General features: G+C 45.2%; 1 protein-coding gene across 2 annotated transcripts in view; it reads right to left on the reverse strand.

Moving 5' to 3' along the window:
• The window catches only part of LOC306996406 (NACHT, LRR and PYD domains-containing protein 1a allele 5), a 51,178-nt gene extending 35,596 nt beyond the window's left edge, over positions 1–15,582 (reverse strand). The window contains exon 1 of one of the 2 annotated variants that reach the window (XM_079608851.1): positions 15,360–15,582. In XM_079608851.1, the coding sequence (XP_079464977.1) occupies positions 15,360–15,409 (50 nt within the window). In that variant the 5' untranslated portion in view covers positions 15,410–15,582. The remainder of the gene's footprint in view (positions 1–15,359) is intronic. The other variant, XM_079608850.1, reaches the window with a different exon arrangement.
• Between the last annotated feature and the right edge of the window lie 163 nt (positions 15,583–15,745).

The following is a 15,745-nucleotide window of genomic DNA, read 5'->3' on the forward strand; positions in this document are numbered from 1 at the left end:
TTTAGGCATGATGCCAAAATTACTATTCAGGCTTTATATCGGCAATACCTTGACATATTGACACCAAACTTTGTATGTGTCATTGTCACTTCACTCTGACCACATCACATCAGTTTCGTAACTGCGCCACCTATTGGTCGAAAGTGATAATCATATTTTTAGTTAATGTATGTGATTTTTCAACCATTTTGCCACAATTCATCTTTAAATGTCTTCAATTGCTCCTAGCTGCAGTTGGTCTCACACTCCCAGCCACTTTGGCATGTCTTGTCGTCTTGCTTGCGCTTGGCCCCGGTGATTGCTGCTTGCAGCTATATTTTTCACTGTTATGCTGACGATACTCAGCTGTATATTTCTTCAAAACCTAACGAAACCTACCAATTCACAAAATTAATGGAATGCATAGCTGATATAAAAAATTGGATGACTAGTAATTTCCTACTACTAAATTCAGAAAAAACAGAGATTCTAGTTATTGGACAAAAAAACTTCCACATGTAATAACCTAGAGTACTGTCTATCACTTGATGGCTGCTCTGTTAAGTCTTCGTCGTCGGTTAGGAACCTGGGTGTGCTCTTTGATACCAATCTTTCATTTGAAAGTCATGTGTCTAGTATCTGTAAAACCGCTTTCTTCCATCTTAAAAATATATCTAAATTACGTCATATGCTCTCAATGAATAATGCAGAACAATTAGTTCATGCGTTTATGACCTCAAGGCTAGATTATTGTAATGCTCTACTGGGTGGTTGCCCTGCACGCTTAATAAACAAACTACAGCTAGTTCAAAACGCAGCAGCTCGAGTTCTTACTAGAACCAGGAAGTATGACCATATTAGCCCCGTTCTGTCAACACTGCATTGGCTGCCTATTAAACATCGTATAAATTTTAAAATATTGCTGATCACTTACAAAGCACTAAATGGTTTAGCTCCGCAGTACTTGAGCGAGCTCTTAACGCATTATAGTCCTTCACGTCTACTGCGATCTCAAAAATACCGGCCAGTTAATAATACCTAGAATATCAAAATCGACTGCTGGTGGTAGATCCTTTTCCTATTTAGCACCAAAACTTTGGAACAGTCTTCCTAACATTGTCCGGGAAGCAGACACACTCTGTCAGTTCAAATCTAGACTAAAAACACATCTCTTCGGCCTAGCATACACATAACACATTATAGACTTCTATAATTCAATGTTAGGCTGCATAGTTTAGAACAGCCGGGACCGGGAACACTTCCCGTAAATCCTGATGTACTTGGTACATCATAAGAAGGATGGCGTCTACGCTAATATTAGTCTCTCTGTCTATCCCGAGGTTTACCGCTGTCCACCGGAACCAGGCCGTATCCAGATCTGATGAAGGACCAGCGACAGGACACGACGACGCCGCTGACCTGAAGTGTCAACCAGTCTCTCCTCCTCTCCACTCCGACTTCAACAAACAGGAACTGGACAAATACTCTGATTCATTCTGAACTTCTGACCTGTAATACTCCTGAATCATAATCATACACTGTTCGCTCGTTGGCCAGAGGAGAACTGGCCCCCGACTGAGCCTGGGTTCTCCCAAGGTTTTTTTCTCCCTTCTGTCAACTGATGGAGTTTTGGTTCCTTGCCACTGTTGCCTTACCTTCTGGCTTGCTTAGTTCGGGACATTTAATATTCAACAATATTATAGATCTGCCTTAAAGGTGGATGATGATGAAATTGTTTTTTGTATTATTTTCATGTTATCACTGTGAAGCTGCTTTGATACAATCTGTATTGTAAAAAGCGCTATATAAATAAAGGTGACTTGACTTGACTTGACGTGTTCTCAAGCCACTTCTTGCTTGTCTTTGCAGTGTGAGCAGGAGCAAAAATAACATCTCATTCCTCTTTTAATAACAACTTTTAATTTGTGTGAAGTGAGCCATTCTGCAATATTCTACTGCACTCATTAAATGACTTTTCGCAATGAAGTAGCCGCTAAAAAGGCTCCTCTTCCCCCATGCTTCACTGTGGTAGAGAAGCATTTATTATTATATTTCTCAGCAGATTTGTGAAGACCCCGTTCTGGAGCATTACCATGCAACTCGTGTTTCATTGTGATTCATCAATCTACACACAACTTTCCATATTCTGCCAAAAAATAATTCTGTCTTTGAGTAGTGCATTTGCTTAAAATATTTGCAAATGTCCAGACCAATTTTGATTAACACAATTAAAAGCTTAGTGTTTAGCCATTTTGTGATTGGCCCCTTTTTTCTTTCTTTTTTCTTTTTTGCCCAATAGTGTATAATGACTGCAGCTACTAACAGAAGACATCTCCATAAATAAAGTCCCAATAATCCATGTCCATTACATTGTTGTAAAAAAAATTTTTAAGGGGACCTTTCACAAAGTCTTGAAGTTGTTTTTGGGTTCTTCTACAACAGGTTTTCATGCTTGAATGTATTATACAGGTCTCCGAACCGGTTCAAGGTACGAAAACAAAAACTAAATCAAGTTTAAATGTTCTGAACCGATCTTTGATACCAATCTTTCATTTGAAAGTCACGTTACTAGTATCTGTAAAACTGAATTTTTTCATCTTAAAAATATATCTAAATTACGCCATTGACAAATGCGGAACAATTAGTTGATGCGTTCATGACCTCAAGGCTAGATTATTGTAATGCTCTACTGGGTGGTTGCCCTGCACGCTTAATAAACAAACTACAGCTGGTCCAAAACGCAGCAGCTCGAGTTCTTACCAGAACCAGGAAGTATGACCATATTAGCCCCGTTCTGTCAACACTGCATTGGCTGCCTATTAAACATCGTATAAATTTTAAAAAATTGCTGATTACTTACAAAGCACTAAATGGTTTAGCTCCGCAGTACTTGAGCGAGCTCTTAACGCATTATAGTCCTTCACGTCTACTGCGATCACAAAATTCCGGCCAGTTAATAATACCTAGAATATCAAAATCGACTGCTGGCGGTAGATCCTTTTTCCTATTTAGCACCAAAACTTTGGAACAGTCTTCCTAACATTGTCCGGGAAGCAGACACACTCTGTCAGTTCAAAGTTAGATTAAAGACACATCTCTTTGACCTAGCATTCACATAATGCATTATAGACTTCTATAACTCAATGTTAGGCTGCATAGATTAGGTCAGCCGGAACTGGGAACACCTTCCATAAATCCTGATGTGCTCGTTACATCATAAGAAGAATGGCATCTACGCTAATTTTAGTGTCTCTGTTTATCCTGAGGTTTTCCCGCAGCCTGCCGGATCCAGGCCGTATCCAGATCTGACGAAGGACCTTCGCCTGGACCCGATGACAACGCAGTGCTGAAGTGCCAACTAGCCTCTTCCTACTCTACAGATAAAGCGTTGTCGGGATAATTTCGGTTTCGCGTATCTACCCCGTAGTGATAAAATTCTGTTTCTAAATGTTAAGGCCAGACAATGAATTTGTAGGGAATTACAAACCTGCGCACATATATTCAAATGCGCATAACTATAGAATTAATTCTTGATGCGCACGTGAGCGTCATCAGCATTTCTCACAGGTTCGCGTTTAAAGTCTGTTTAGAGAAAACAATGTTGTCTTAGCGGTCTCTAATTTACTAACTAATGATCGTTCCGACGGAAGTGAATCAGGCAAAACTAACTTTGGCTGGAAAATATCATTATTCAAGAACCGCTATAAAGCCAAAACAATCTCTGTTACCTTAAATTATATGTTTATTACTGTAAAGAGGCTTTGAAACAATCTACATTGTTAAAAGCGCTATATAAATGAAGATGAGTTGACTTGACTTGAACAGACATGCTTATTTGAAATTACCATTAACTGGTTAATAACGTTATTTTATCGTTCTGTTTAAGATTTTTATTTGGCAGTCAACAAATCATAAATTCAATTAGTATGGACAATAAAAAATATGACATTGACGCATGATCTAACGTGAGTGAAAAGCCTGCGCTCAGCTGTCAAGTCATCCTATGTAAGTCGCAAGACAGTGTCCTGGCATTAGCTGTTGGATCACATGAGTTTATCCAAGGATATGTTAACATGGCAGGTTATATCCAGCATGGTGTGTTTTGAAAGCAGCTAAAATTGCAGGTCAGTGTAGAACCGGAAATTAAAAAATATATATATATTTTTTTTAATACACCTTGTTTTCAAAGTTAGTAATGGGTTAGGCTTTATGCTCATACACTTGCATGTGTCGTTATGTTATTTACATTTTCCCAAAATTAAGCTCAAAATAGAGTTACAAGGTTTTTCACCAGTGAATGTCGGATCTTTGTGTTTTGTCCGTCATTAGAACGGTTGCATCTGACGCATTAGGCTAAGTTTTTATCAACTTACAGGTTACAAAGGTTATTGTAGCTATATGTGGGCACTCAGTTTTTACTGTCATTTACAGTAATATATTTGGCAAAATGCTTGTGTTATAAAAGATGAAGTGTTACGCACAGGCTTTATTGGCAATAAATAGATCCCAGACTGAGACACTCTTCTCCGCTCCACAAATACATAAAACATCTCAGGTTACAACTGTAACCTTTGTTCCCTGAGAACAGGGAACGAGACAATACGTCATCGACGCTTTGGGGAACGCCTCAGGCGTGACAGGTGTCTGAAATCACAATCAAATCACGGCAATCACATTGACCGGCGACAGCCCGTGAATCATTACGTGAATGATTAACGTGCGACCTGGAAGTATATAAGGGCGCCTTGCAAACATGACAAATCATCCTTCGTCTGAAGGGACTGTTTGGTAGGCAGGCCCCGAGGCATGGCAGGGAGACGTATTGTCTCGTTCCCTGTTCTCAGGGAACAAAGGTTACAGTTGTAACCTGAGACGTTCCCTTTCGAAGGGAACTCGACAATACGTCATCGACGCTTTGGGGAACGAAATACCCACTCCGCCATGCTGAGGGGAGTGCATGCCAGGAGGCAGTGACAACTGTCAGAACCAGCAAATTCAAATGAAATGCAAGAACCACTCACCCTCAGGTCACACTGGGCTGTCAGTGACAGCATTCCCTACGGTCATAGCCCAAGCTATAAGCCTAACAGGAGGAACTCCAAATATGTAATCCGAAGGCCTACCTGGGCCTGCTCAAAGGCCTAGGACCACAACTTCAATTTAGAAGGGGTCCCTTCTAGGGAATGTGGCTAGGGAACCCGAGGGAACCCCAGCCAGTCACTATTCGGGGGAATATACCACCCGAAATGCCACCAGGACGGCCTGACCTGGTGTCACTACGTCGGACACTTCAGTCTGGCCAAATTCCTGTCTGTCTGGAAACAGAGCCTCTGGACATTTGCCTTAGGTAAGGCATCCAACCCGAGGGACTGCGAAGCTGGCAGTGAACCCTCAGCCCGGATCTCAGAGACGGGATATCCCGGAGAGTATGACTCAGCATAGTGCTTTACAACCCTTGCTAGAGAGGGGAGTTTCTCTACTCGATCCACGGATCTACCCAGTGTTTGTGTTTGAAACACTGAGGAGGCCTGTGAAGGCCTAGGGGCTGATCTAACTGGGAGGCCTCACGAGAGGCCTACGACCGTCTGACCAGACTCAGGAGTCCAAACACTCATAGTGACCCTCAGTGAGGGGAGCAATGGACCGACTGGTAGGAAACCAGGCTGTAGGCAGAGTAAGAAGTTCCGGGAGGGAACCAGTAGCAGAGGACGAACACTTTAGTTGAGCCAGGGCACAAGCTCGCTTTTAGCAGCGGCCTAATAAGGCCAGCTGAACTGATAGCAGGCGGCCACTAGCTTCCAGAACCCAGCATGGTTGGGGAACCACTCACAGGGAGGCCTGGAGGCCTACTACCTGATAACCACAGTATGTGGGAGCTCATAACCAGGAAGGCCTGGTGAGGCCTGTAACCTGATAACCACAGTATGTGGGAGCTCATAACCAGGAAGGCCTGGTGAGGCCTGTAACCTGATAACCCCAGTATGTGGGAGCTCTCATGACCAGGAAGGCCTAGTGAGGCCTGTAACCTGATAACCACAGTATGTGGGAGCTCATAACCAGGAAGGCCTGGTGAGGCCTGTCACCTGATAACCCCAGTATGTGGGAGCTCTCATGACCAGGAAGGCCTGGTGAGGCCTGTAACCTAGCGACCACAGTGTGTGGGAGCTCAAAACCAGGAAGGCCGGATGAGGCCTGTAACCTAATAACCACAATATGTGGGAGCCCACATTCAGGAAGGCCGAGTGAGGCCCGTAACCTGACATGTGGAGACTCATAACCAGGAAGGCCTGGTGAGGCCTGTAACCTGATAACCACAGTATGAGGGAACTCACCTTCAGGGAGGCCTGGTGAGGCCTACTACCTGATAACCCCAGCATGTGGGAGCTCATGACCAGGAAGGCCTGGTGAGGCCTGTAACCTGATAACCACAGTATGTGGGAACTACCTTCAGGGAGGCCTGGTGAGGCCTACTACCTGACAGCCACAATACTTGGGAGCTCACATTCAGGGAGGCCCGGTAGGCGGCCTACCACCTGATAATCACATTACGTGAGAACATGCCTTCAGGGAGGCCCGGTGAGGCCTACTACCCGATAGTAGGTCAGGCTAGCTGTCCAGCTGCCTGTCCTTTGGGCTTGCCTACAGGAAGGCCTGGTAAGGCCTACTACCTGATAGCCACCGTAAGTGGGAATTCACCTTCAGGGAGGCCTGAGGAGGCCTACTACCTGAAAGTAATCTTAAACAACTGGTAGCTATGAGCCCTGAATCTGGGTGACGGTTCGAAGGCGGCCTGCTAAGGCCAGCCCACTGGGGACTCGCCTATCAGGGAGGCCTGGTTGGGCCTACTAGCTGACAGCAAGTCAATCTGCTCCAAAGGTACACTGTTGGGAATCATACCACACCAACAAGTAAGTCCCACAAAGTTGGGACTCACTTCCGAGGAGGCCTGTTTAGGGCCTACTACCCATCAGTGAGTCAACTGCCCGAACCACCAAGGCCAGCAACACTTTTTTGAAGTGAGCTGGCCTACAGCGCCCACTTGGGGGCTGCCCATACAGGAGGCCTGCTGAGGCCTACTACCTAATGGCGCAGCCTTCGTTGGCAGATAAGCTGTTTACACAGCGCCTACAGCATTCTGGTACCTAATCACATTGCCCATGGCAGTGTACTCAGCAAAAGCGCTAGCACCCTTTGAGCAAGGGGAGTACAACATACGCCACTCTGCCTCAATGGAGGCCCCAGAGCCAGGGGCCTACCATCTGTAAGCATGGGCGTCAGCTCATGGCAATGCTCTGGCTTCAGGGGAGCGTACTTCGACCAAAAAAGAAGTGAAGGCTAGAACTTTCCGCTCAACCCGAGCCATAGTGGTGCGAGGTAGGATAATACAGAACTGAAAGTGAAGGACTCAGACCTGCCCTGTATCACAGGGGAATACTCTCCACCTCACCCTGAGGTTTACCAGGGTGCGGGCCCGCCAGTGGCTCTAGGGGTGACAGAAAAAGTATCTGTGCCCAACCTAGGGGAGTGGGGCTAGTTTGTGAGCCAACCACCTACAACCCGACGCTCGAGCAGTAGCTCAGCGAGGTGAGTAAAGCCTATACTGGCAGCCCATATCCGTATGCTAGTTCTGCACGGCAGGGTCGGGCAGACAGACCCAGCCTCTTAGTGAGGCGAAAGGCGGCCTAACCCTGCTCAATAAAGACACATTGTACCGGGGAGGCCTATTTGAGGCCTAACCCAGGATCTTTATAAACCATGCCTCTGCACCACGCTGCATTACACTTGTCGCCCCAGAATGCAGAGAAGGGGGCGGGCCTTGGCCTAACGACTCCCATTGGAGGAGGCTGTCATACAGGGATGCTAGGAACCTATATTCACACAGTGAAGGTTCAGAGGCAGAAATGCTTAAGCAGAGCGCCTCCACTATCCCTGGCACAGCCTAGGCCAGCTACAGAGGCGGCCCTGGTGAGGGCCAGCCTGCAAGCATAGATCTACCTGAGGGCTCGGAGGAGCCACAGCCTTACTAGAAAAATAGTTATTATTTCATACAACTGGCTGCAGAATCGCTCAGCCCACTGAAAACCCAAACAGAGCTCAAGGGGGCGATGTACTCAGGAAGGAAGTCAGACGGTCCCATGGACCGGACATAAGATCTATCTGAAGCACTAGCGTCAGTCTATACTCCAAGATGAAAATCCTATGGGAGGGAGACCAACTACTCTACCCTGAGGTGGCTACTTACATGACCCCATAGCTCTATACAGGGAACGAGGTCTGTAGAGAGATAAATTTTAGTGTTAGTTGCACACAAATTACTCTTAAAGAAGACCACTCAGCTCACCTGCGGCGTGCGAAGTGAAGACTTACCAGACAGTTCTTTATGAACATGGGGTCTACCACCTATACATGCCTGAAAGAGGCACTCTCCTAACCAAGCAGAGGCAGGCCAACAGAACATTGTTCTAACCATGAGCCCAGCCTCAGGCCTGATGTAGAAAGTGTCTGGGGAGTCGGGGAAGAGAGGAGAGGGCTAAGATATAATCACGCCCTCAGGGGGAGGTGATCCATGCCGATGCTGTGTGCAATCGTGCTGGATCACCTCCCTCAGATCCCTCTTCTTGCGGGAGTTGCACCTCTACAGCGATCTACTCCTCCACGGAGGAGGCGCACGAGAGGCGACACTGGCTCTCTGGCCCTGTCTAAGGTCCCCGGACCATGATGGGCCAGGCCCTCCCGTCTGTCTGGGTGTGGATACGGATCTCAGCGGTATGTATTTGTCCTAATACAGCTGAGCGCGCCCTCGCCTCTCTGAACTTTCCAGCCACCGCCTACACGGAGGTGCCAAAAAGCTCAGAGGGCGAGGGCGAATCGAGGAGAAAGACTTTCTCTCTTCTCCCCGATGTCGGCCAGGTTCACTCCGTGGCGCAGCTCAGTAACCGCCTCAGGGGCCCCACCCCCTGGACGAGATCCCCCAGCAGATTGGCCTGGTGTACCTGCAACACCACCATGATGTGCAGGGTAGCACCGGCCTGACCCGCTGGCGTGTATGCTCTGCCATTCAACTGGCAGGGTTTGAGCTCTCAGTGTAGACGCCTGTCCAGACACGAGATAGTTGCAAACGTCTCGTCAATGGGCGGCATCGACACATACCCATGCTCTCCTATCACCTCAACATCAGTGAGACTAGCCCGCTGATGTCTGTGGACACGGGCAGAGTATGGGTTCTTCCATGTCCTCTCGATCTCAGTATGAGATCGGGAAGAAATGAAAGGCTCACCTGAGCTAGTGGTTTTATGACTGAGGAAAAAACGCTCTCATAGTGAGCGATTTTCCCCCAACGTTACCATAAAACCACCAGTTCAGCATACACGGGGCAGGGTGGCTGAGAAGATTGATTATCACCACCCTCATCAGCCATCTCCTGTTTGTCCGGAAAAGCACTCACTGCTTAATCTCGTCAGCCGCCGCATCGCTTGAGAGGATTATACCCCTCTCAAGGCGATCGGCGAGCTTCATCTGGGATCCCTTTTTTTTTTTTTTACACCCAGATGCTGAGCCCTCTTCTCTCAAGGAGAGGGTCAGACGAGATCGGAGCGTTCTCAAAGAAAAACGCTCGCAATTGTACAGGCAGTTCCCTCAAGAACTGCCTGTGCGCGCTCTTCCTCCAGACAGAAAAAGCACAGTTGAAAACACTCAGCCTTCTCAGTGCATTTCATAAATACCTGATTTTCAAAAGCGGTTACAGACAAAACAGTCCCTGAAGACGAAAAGATGATTTGTCATGTTTGCAAGGCGCCCTTATATACTTCCAGGTCGCACGTTAATCATTCACGTAATGATTCACGGGCTGTCGCCGGTCAATGTGATTGCCGTGATTTGATTGTGATTTCAGACACCTGTCACGCCTGAGGCGTTCCCCAAAGCGTCGATGACGTATTGTCGAGTTCCCTTCGAAAGGGAACATAAGCCTTACACATATGTTTTGAATAAAGAGAACACTATACTTAATCAAATAACTAGTTTTTTCATTATCCTTTGAACTGCTAACAAGCAGAGACAGTCTCCAAAATGTGTGCAGGACTTCATTCACGATTAGACGGGTGGAGCTGCTGTATGAGGTTTTGCAGACAGTTTGGGGATCCACTCGAGTTACGAGGTTCAGTCACACTTACTTACACTGGTTACTGTACTAAACTCCAGTGGATATTTGGATCCTTTCAACAGCATGAGAGAAAGACAAGAAAACTTCTCATTCCATCCTCTCAGTTTTTACACATATTATAATGTTGATCCAGTAGATTGGACCTTCAACACCGACTGCCTTCTCCTGTTTTTAGAAGACCTGCACAAAAGACTGGTGCCAAAGGTAGAGAGGGGACAGGTGGGAGACCACTTGACAATTTGTGTGTTCACTAGGGCTGTCACTTTTTATTCGATATTTGAATATGCATTCGAACCCGGCGTGAAATATCCGTAATCGAACTACAAATAAACTATGTGTAGCGCATTCTTTACAGTCTATGATTAGGCCGCTTGTTTTTTATTTTAAAAAAGCATGTTATTTTGAAAGCGTGTTACAGGCCATATATATAGGCTATGTTATAGTCAGATATGATGGCGCACTGCAACAAGCATATCACCGCAGATTATCTATTCATCAAGCCAATCAAATCAAAGTGAAAGTAAGTCGCAGACGCTTTAACACACAATAATAATAATCTTCATTAAAAGTAAAGAAATGAAATGATCTTACCTGGGCTGCCGCTCTCTCTTATTGCAGTCTTTGATGTTAGCTGATGATCAATAAAATACAGCTCATATCTGTTGCTTTCGGTGACATTAAATCTGCATATAGCACGGGAATTGAAGATCGGATTGTGCAAAAACACATTTAGGCCTATGTGACCAGGTGTAAATGGAATCGTTTTGATAAATCAGATAGCTATCCGATCTGAGAAAACGCATGAAGTGGCCAGGTCTAAATAGCCCCAGAAACACATATCCTTTATTTGCAAGGATATGAGGCCTATAAGTGTAATTTTGGGAGTCATGTTCATGACTGTCAGACTGTTAGTAAAGTTTTGATTGAATCTCCGTTACGGGTCTTTATTTATATATTTTTCGGCCAGGGGTGGGGTAGATATTCTAATATATTCAAATACATAGCTTGGTATTTGATATCCGTTCGAATTAGATTTTTCTCATAAGTGCCAGCCCTAGTGTTCACATGGGACAATGTGGTATTCCACCATTCCCGTGCAGTCAGAGCCTGTTTTGACGCCCATCCGAGGATGATGTCCCTTTTCCTGGCCCCTTACTCCCCTGTCCTCAACCCCATTGAGGAGTTTTTCTCAGCCTGGAGATGGAAGGTTTTTGACCATCGTCCATAGGACTAAATGCCCCTCCTGGATGCAATGGATGCTGCATGCTAAGACACCACAGCTGAACACTGCCAGGGGTGGACGAGGCATGCCAAAAGATTCTCCCCAAGATGCCTTGCCAGAGAAGATATCCAGTGTGATGTGGATGAGAACATTTGACCAAATGCAAAAGACTAGCAGATTAGAAGATTAAATTAGTTTTATTCTGTGGCTTTTTCTGTTTGTATATTTTGTATTTTCGCTTAATAAATTGCAGCTTTATTTCATGTTTTTGTTAGCTTGCAGTAATGTCCTGTTGCAAATAAAGCCTTTACTGCAGCAATTCTGTCTCGGTCTTCCTTTTTTCATAAACCGTGCATTCTATAAAGCTACCTTGAGATGGGTCATTAATTTTTTAATTATGGGTCAGACAATCATTTCTATTATCCATCCATCCATCTTCTTCCGCTTATCCAGGGCCGGGTCGCATGGGCAGCAGTCAAAGCAGAGACGCCCAGACTTCCCTCTCCCCAGACACTTCCTCCAGCTCATCCGGGGGGACACAGAGCCGTTCCCAGGCCGGCCAGGAGACATAATCCCTCCAGCGTGTCCTAGGTCTTCCCCGGGGTCTCCTCCCGGTGGGACGTGCCCAGAACACCTCCCTGGGAAGGCGTCCAGGAGGCGCCGGAGCCGATGTCCGAGCAGATGCCCGTCTCGATGTGGAGGAGCAGCGGCTCTACTCTGAGCTCCTCCCGAGTGACCAAGCTCCTCACCCTAATCATTTCTGTTATGACCAACGCAATCTACCAGGTAGTGCCTGGTTTAAGGCGTGCTTTTTTTGGGGGGGGGGCGGTAAATAATGGCGCAAATACCAGTACATTGACGAGCGCAAACCTTAGTAAATAACCTTGCGTGATTCATTTAAATACTCTGCTCCCATAAATACTGCTCCTGAAAGGGAAACTCCTACAAATGCATAAGGTCAGCCGCAAAAATAACTGTGTCCACACCTTGTCAGCGCTAATTTGACAGTAGTTTGTTAATGCCAAAAGAGGGTTTGCGCTGGCGCAAGCTGGCCCATAGTGTAGCCTAATGTATTAGTGATTTATTGCATTTTGAAAATTAGTGTTGGAGTTTAGTTTACAATATGTGATTTTGAGCATGAAATTAACCGTTTTGCCAATTGTGTGTTTAGAAAAAATTGTTAAAAGTATTGAAAAAATAGTTATAGCGGTCGTAAAAAAAAAAAACTGCAAACATCACTCAAACACTTAAATAGGACCCTAATATAACAATAGCAGGTTACCACTTCTTACTAGTGTTGCATTAGTTTTCACCATGAGTTCTGCTCATGTTGGTCACTTGCATCCGCCCTCTATTGAGGCTGGGACTGACTGTCAACCCATTTAAAATAGACACGCCCCTGCCTGTCACATGAGATGCAATCACAGGAAACGATGGAGAGCCAGCATCTCATGTTCTCACTGCACCCCTCCCTGAAGCAGGCCTACCTCCAGCCACACACACTAGCTCCTGCACGCTCTAATCATGTCCTGGTCAATTATGATGATTCACACTAAAAAGTAACAGTGAAAGGACCAAAGTATGCCAACAATCTGTGATGTAAAGTGCATGCAGCAGTAGCAGCGAGCTTCATGAAGCGTGTCAGCAGCACTGTGGGCGGCTTTCCGTCTGTTTGCACACTCTGACCTCGGGCTAGAGGAACAAACCGCACACAAGAGCAACCACTGACATCTGACACTTCACTGCCTGAACACACTTAACAATAACGTCAGAAACAATAAGTGATTCAGAAAAGCACACATGCACTCTTGAAAAAACATTTAAAACAGTGCCTTTCATTTCAACACAAACACAAATGTTCTGATAAGTTCCTGTCTCTGACTGTTGGTGGATTTCATCTCATCAGGCCCCAGTGACAACATTCCTCCCCATTTTATCCAATACCATAATTCAGAGGGTCAGTTTGGCACTCAAGCCGAAAATCAGGACTGAATCCCTTCTGCACGGAAGGACAGCAATCCAGATCTGTTTAGCACTTTAATACTGAATGCAGTTGAACTCGTGAAATACAGGAGTCTACAGCGTTTTGTGATCAGATCACTGAAACCACAAACAGATGTCTTTACAAACTACGTCTGCAGTGGGAACGCTATCAGTCCTGAGTGTGTCTGGACCGCAGTGAAGCTCTGCCATCTCACCAAACACATGACCATCCTTATGAAAGATGCAGTGCGGAGCAGGGGATTCAAACTTCTTTGCATTAACTACAATTAGATGCACAGTTGCCATCTGTCACTCACAAGCCACGTGACATCCTCATCCATTCAGTGGTCAGAGGCGGCGCATTAAGGTGCATGTTAATGGAGCATTTCACATGTGTGGGGCTCTCAGAAGCAGAAGTCATCATAGTTCAGTCAACTTCTATAGGTAACACTTCATTTTGTGTCATTGTTACACGTTACATGTAGTCACTGTAGATAACTATAAATAAACTATAAATATCTACACGCAATTAACCCTAAACCAAACCTTCATCCTAACCCTGTAGTAAGTACATTTAGTTAATTAATATTATTCAATAAATGTACAATTACACTGTAACAGAGAGTCAGGGACACGTTAAAATAAAGTGTGACCCTTCTATAGTGTTAAATGGGAGGCTACAACAAATATTATATTTGTATCTCATTTGCATTGCCAGACCTCAGTGTCCTGATGGTGTGCTTCAGTCATCTAACACACAACACTTTCTTCAGGACATCAGTGTGGGACTTCCAGTGGCCTGTTGCAGTGTTCCCATTACGATCCACAGGTTAATATATGAGGTGTTGTTATATACCACAAAGTAGACGGTTCACCCGCAATATTCCACATCTTTCCGTTCTAAACTCGTGAATGTGGAGCGAGGATCCCAGCGCTCAGATTACACTGAACTGAAGTGCAGCATTCAGCGTATGGGAAGTGTGTAATTGGTTTTGTGCCACTCTTTATCTGAGCTTATCTCAGAAGGCCGTTGATAGGGAACGAGAGGTTATTAGGTTAAATGGTTATTGCTGAATATCTGTCAGTTCGCCTACTGAAGAGCAGTGTTTAGTGTGCATAAATCAGGAAGAAACGCATTGACTGGTCAATAAGAGACATTCTCAGGTGTCTTTATGTAAACACGCAGATCCGTGTGGGAACCAATGTTAGTTTACTCGCGTCACACAGCTTCTGTTTACCATTTTTGATGAGCTCGTGTATGTTTATATGTAAAGAAAACCTTAAAATAAACCTGTTCATCATATGAAGCGACCGTGTGTCTTCAGAAGACTTGGATTAACCGCTTTTCATTCACTTTTGGAAGCATTCATCGTTTGGTTGAATGGACTTTAAATGAATGGACAGAACTCAATAAACATTTAGTTGTAACCGTTCAACTATGTTTAGAGACCCAGACCCCTGGCCCAGGGCTCTTCTTAATCTTAAATATTCATAAACCAAACTGTAAACGCATTTGATCCAATCAGGTAACGTTATTGGCCAACCGACGTCACAATGAATTATTAATATTTAAAACTCGAGCCTTTTCCATAGTAGGCTACTTACTATACTATACTATACTACAATACTGTACTATACTGACACATTCGCATCCAGAGGGTCGCCTCGCTTCCTACATAATCACGATTTGACTTAAGATCCCGAACTTTCCAGTTTATAATCTGAAACACAAATAGAGAGGCTATGGCGGATGCTGGTCTAATGATGCAGTGACGAGAGTCGCGTGCAGATCAGTGCATTGGTCCTTTCAGAGTGTTTATCGGAGAAATAAACTTCATGTGACTGTGATCTGCGGAACCCTGAATCATGAATCCCCCGTAACTGCACTGTTATTACTGTGGTACTTTCAGTTTTGCGCGACGGCGCGCGCTCTTTGTTTACGTCCAGCGCGTGCAGCAGCAGCACGAGCTCTGCTCAGAGGATGATGTACAGCAGTTCGCCATCGACACTCACCTATCGTTCAGTTGTGTAGTTTCTCCATAATGTGCCATGTGCGCGACCATTATTCGCGCGCCGAAAGCTGTCGGTTCGTGCGCCAAATGTTTCCGTGACGTGATAATTCAATTGCAGATAAGAAACTATAAACCCAGTCAACCCTGAGCCCATCCACACACACACACACACACTCACTCCCTCACTCACACACTCACTGGTGTTTGTTTCCGCGACTGGCAGCAGCAGGAAGTGGCGGGAACTAAAGCTTGTTTACAGCAGATGTCCATTATGGAAGAGAATAAAGGCAGCTTAAATTATAAAACAAAATAGTTTAATATGCAAATTCAATAATTATTATTTTTAAAGTATGTGGGCTATATGGAAAACCATGCGGGTCACAACAG

The sequence above is a fragment of the Phoxinus phoxinus genome (genome assembly GCF_949152265.1).
Source record: "Phoxinus phoxinus genome assembly, chromosome: 4".
Taxonomy (NCBI): domain Eukaryota; kingdom Metazoa; phylum Chordata; class Actinopteri; order Cypriniformes; family Leuciscidae; genus Phoxinus; species Phoxinus phoxinus.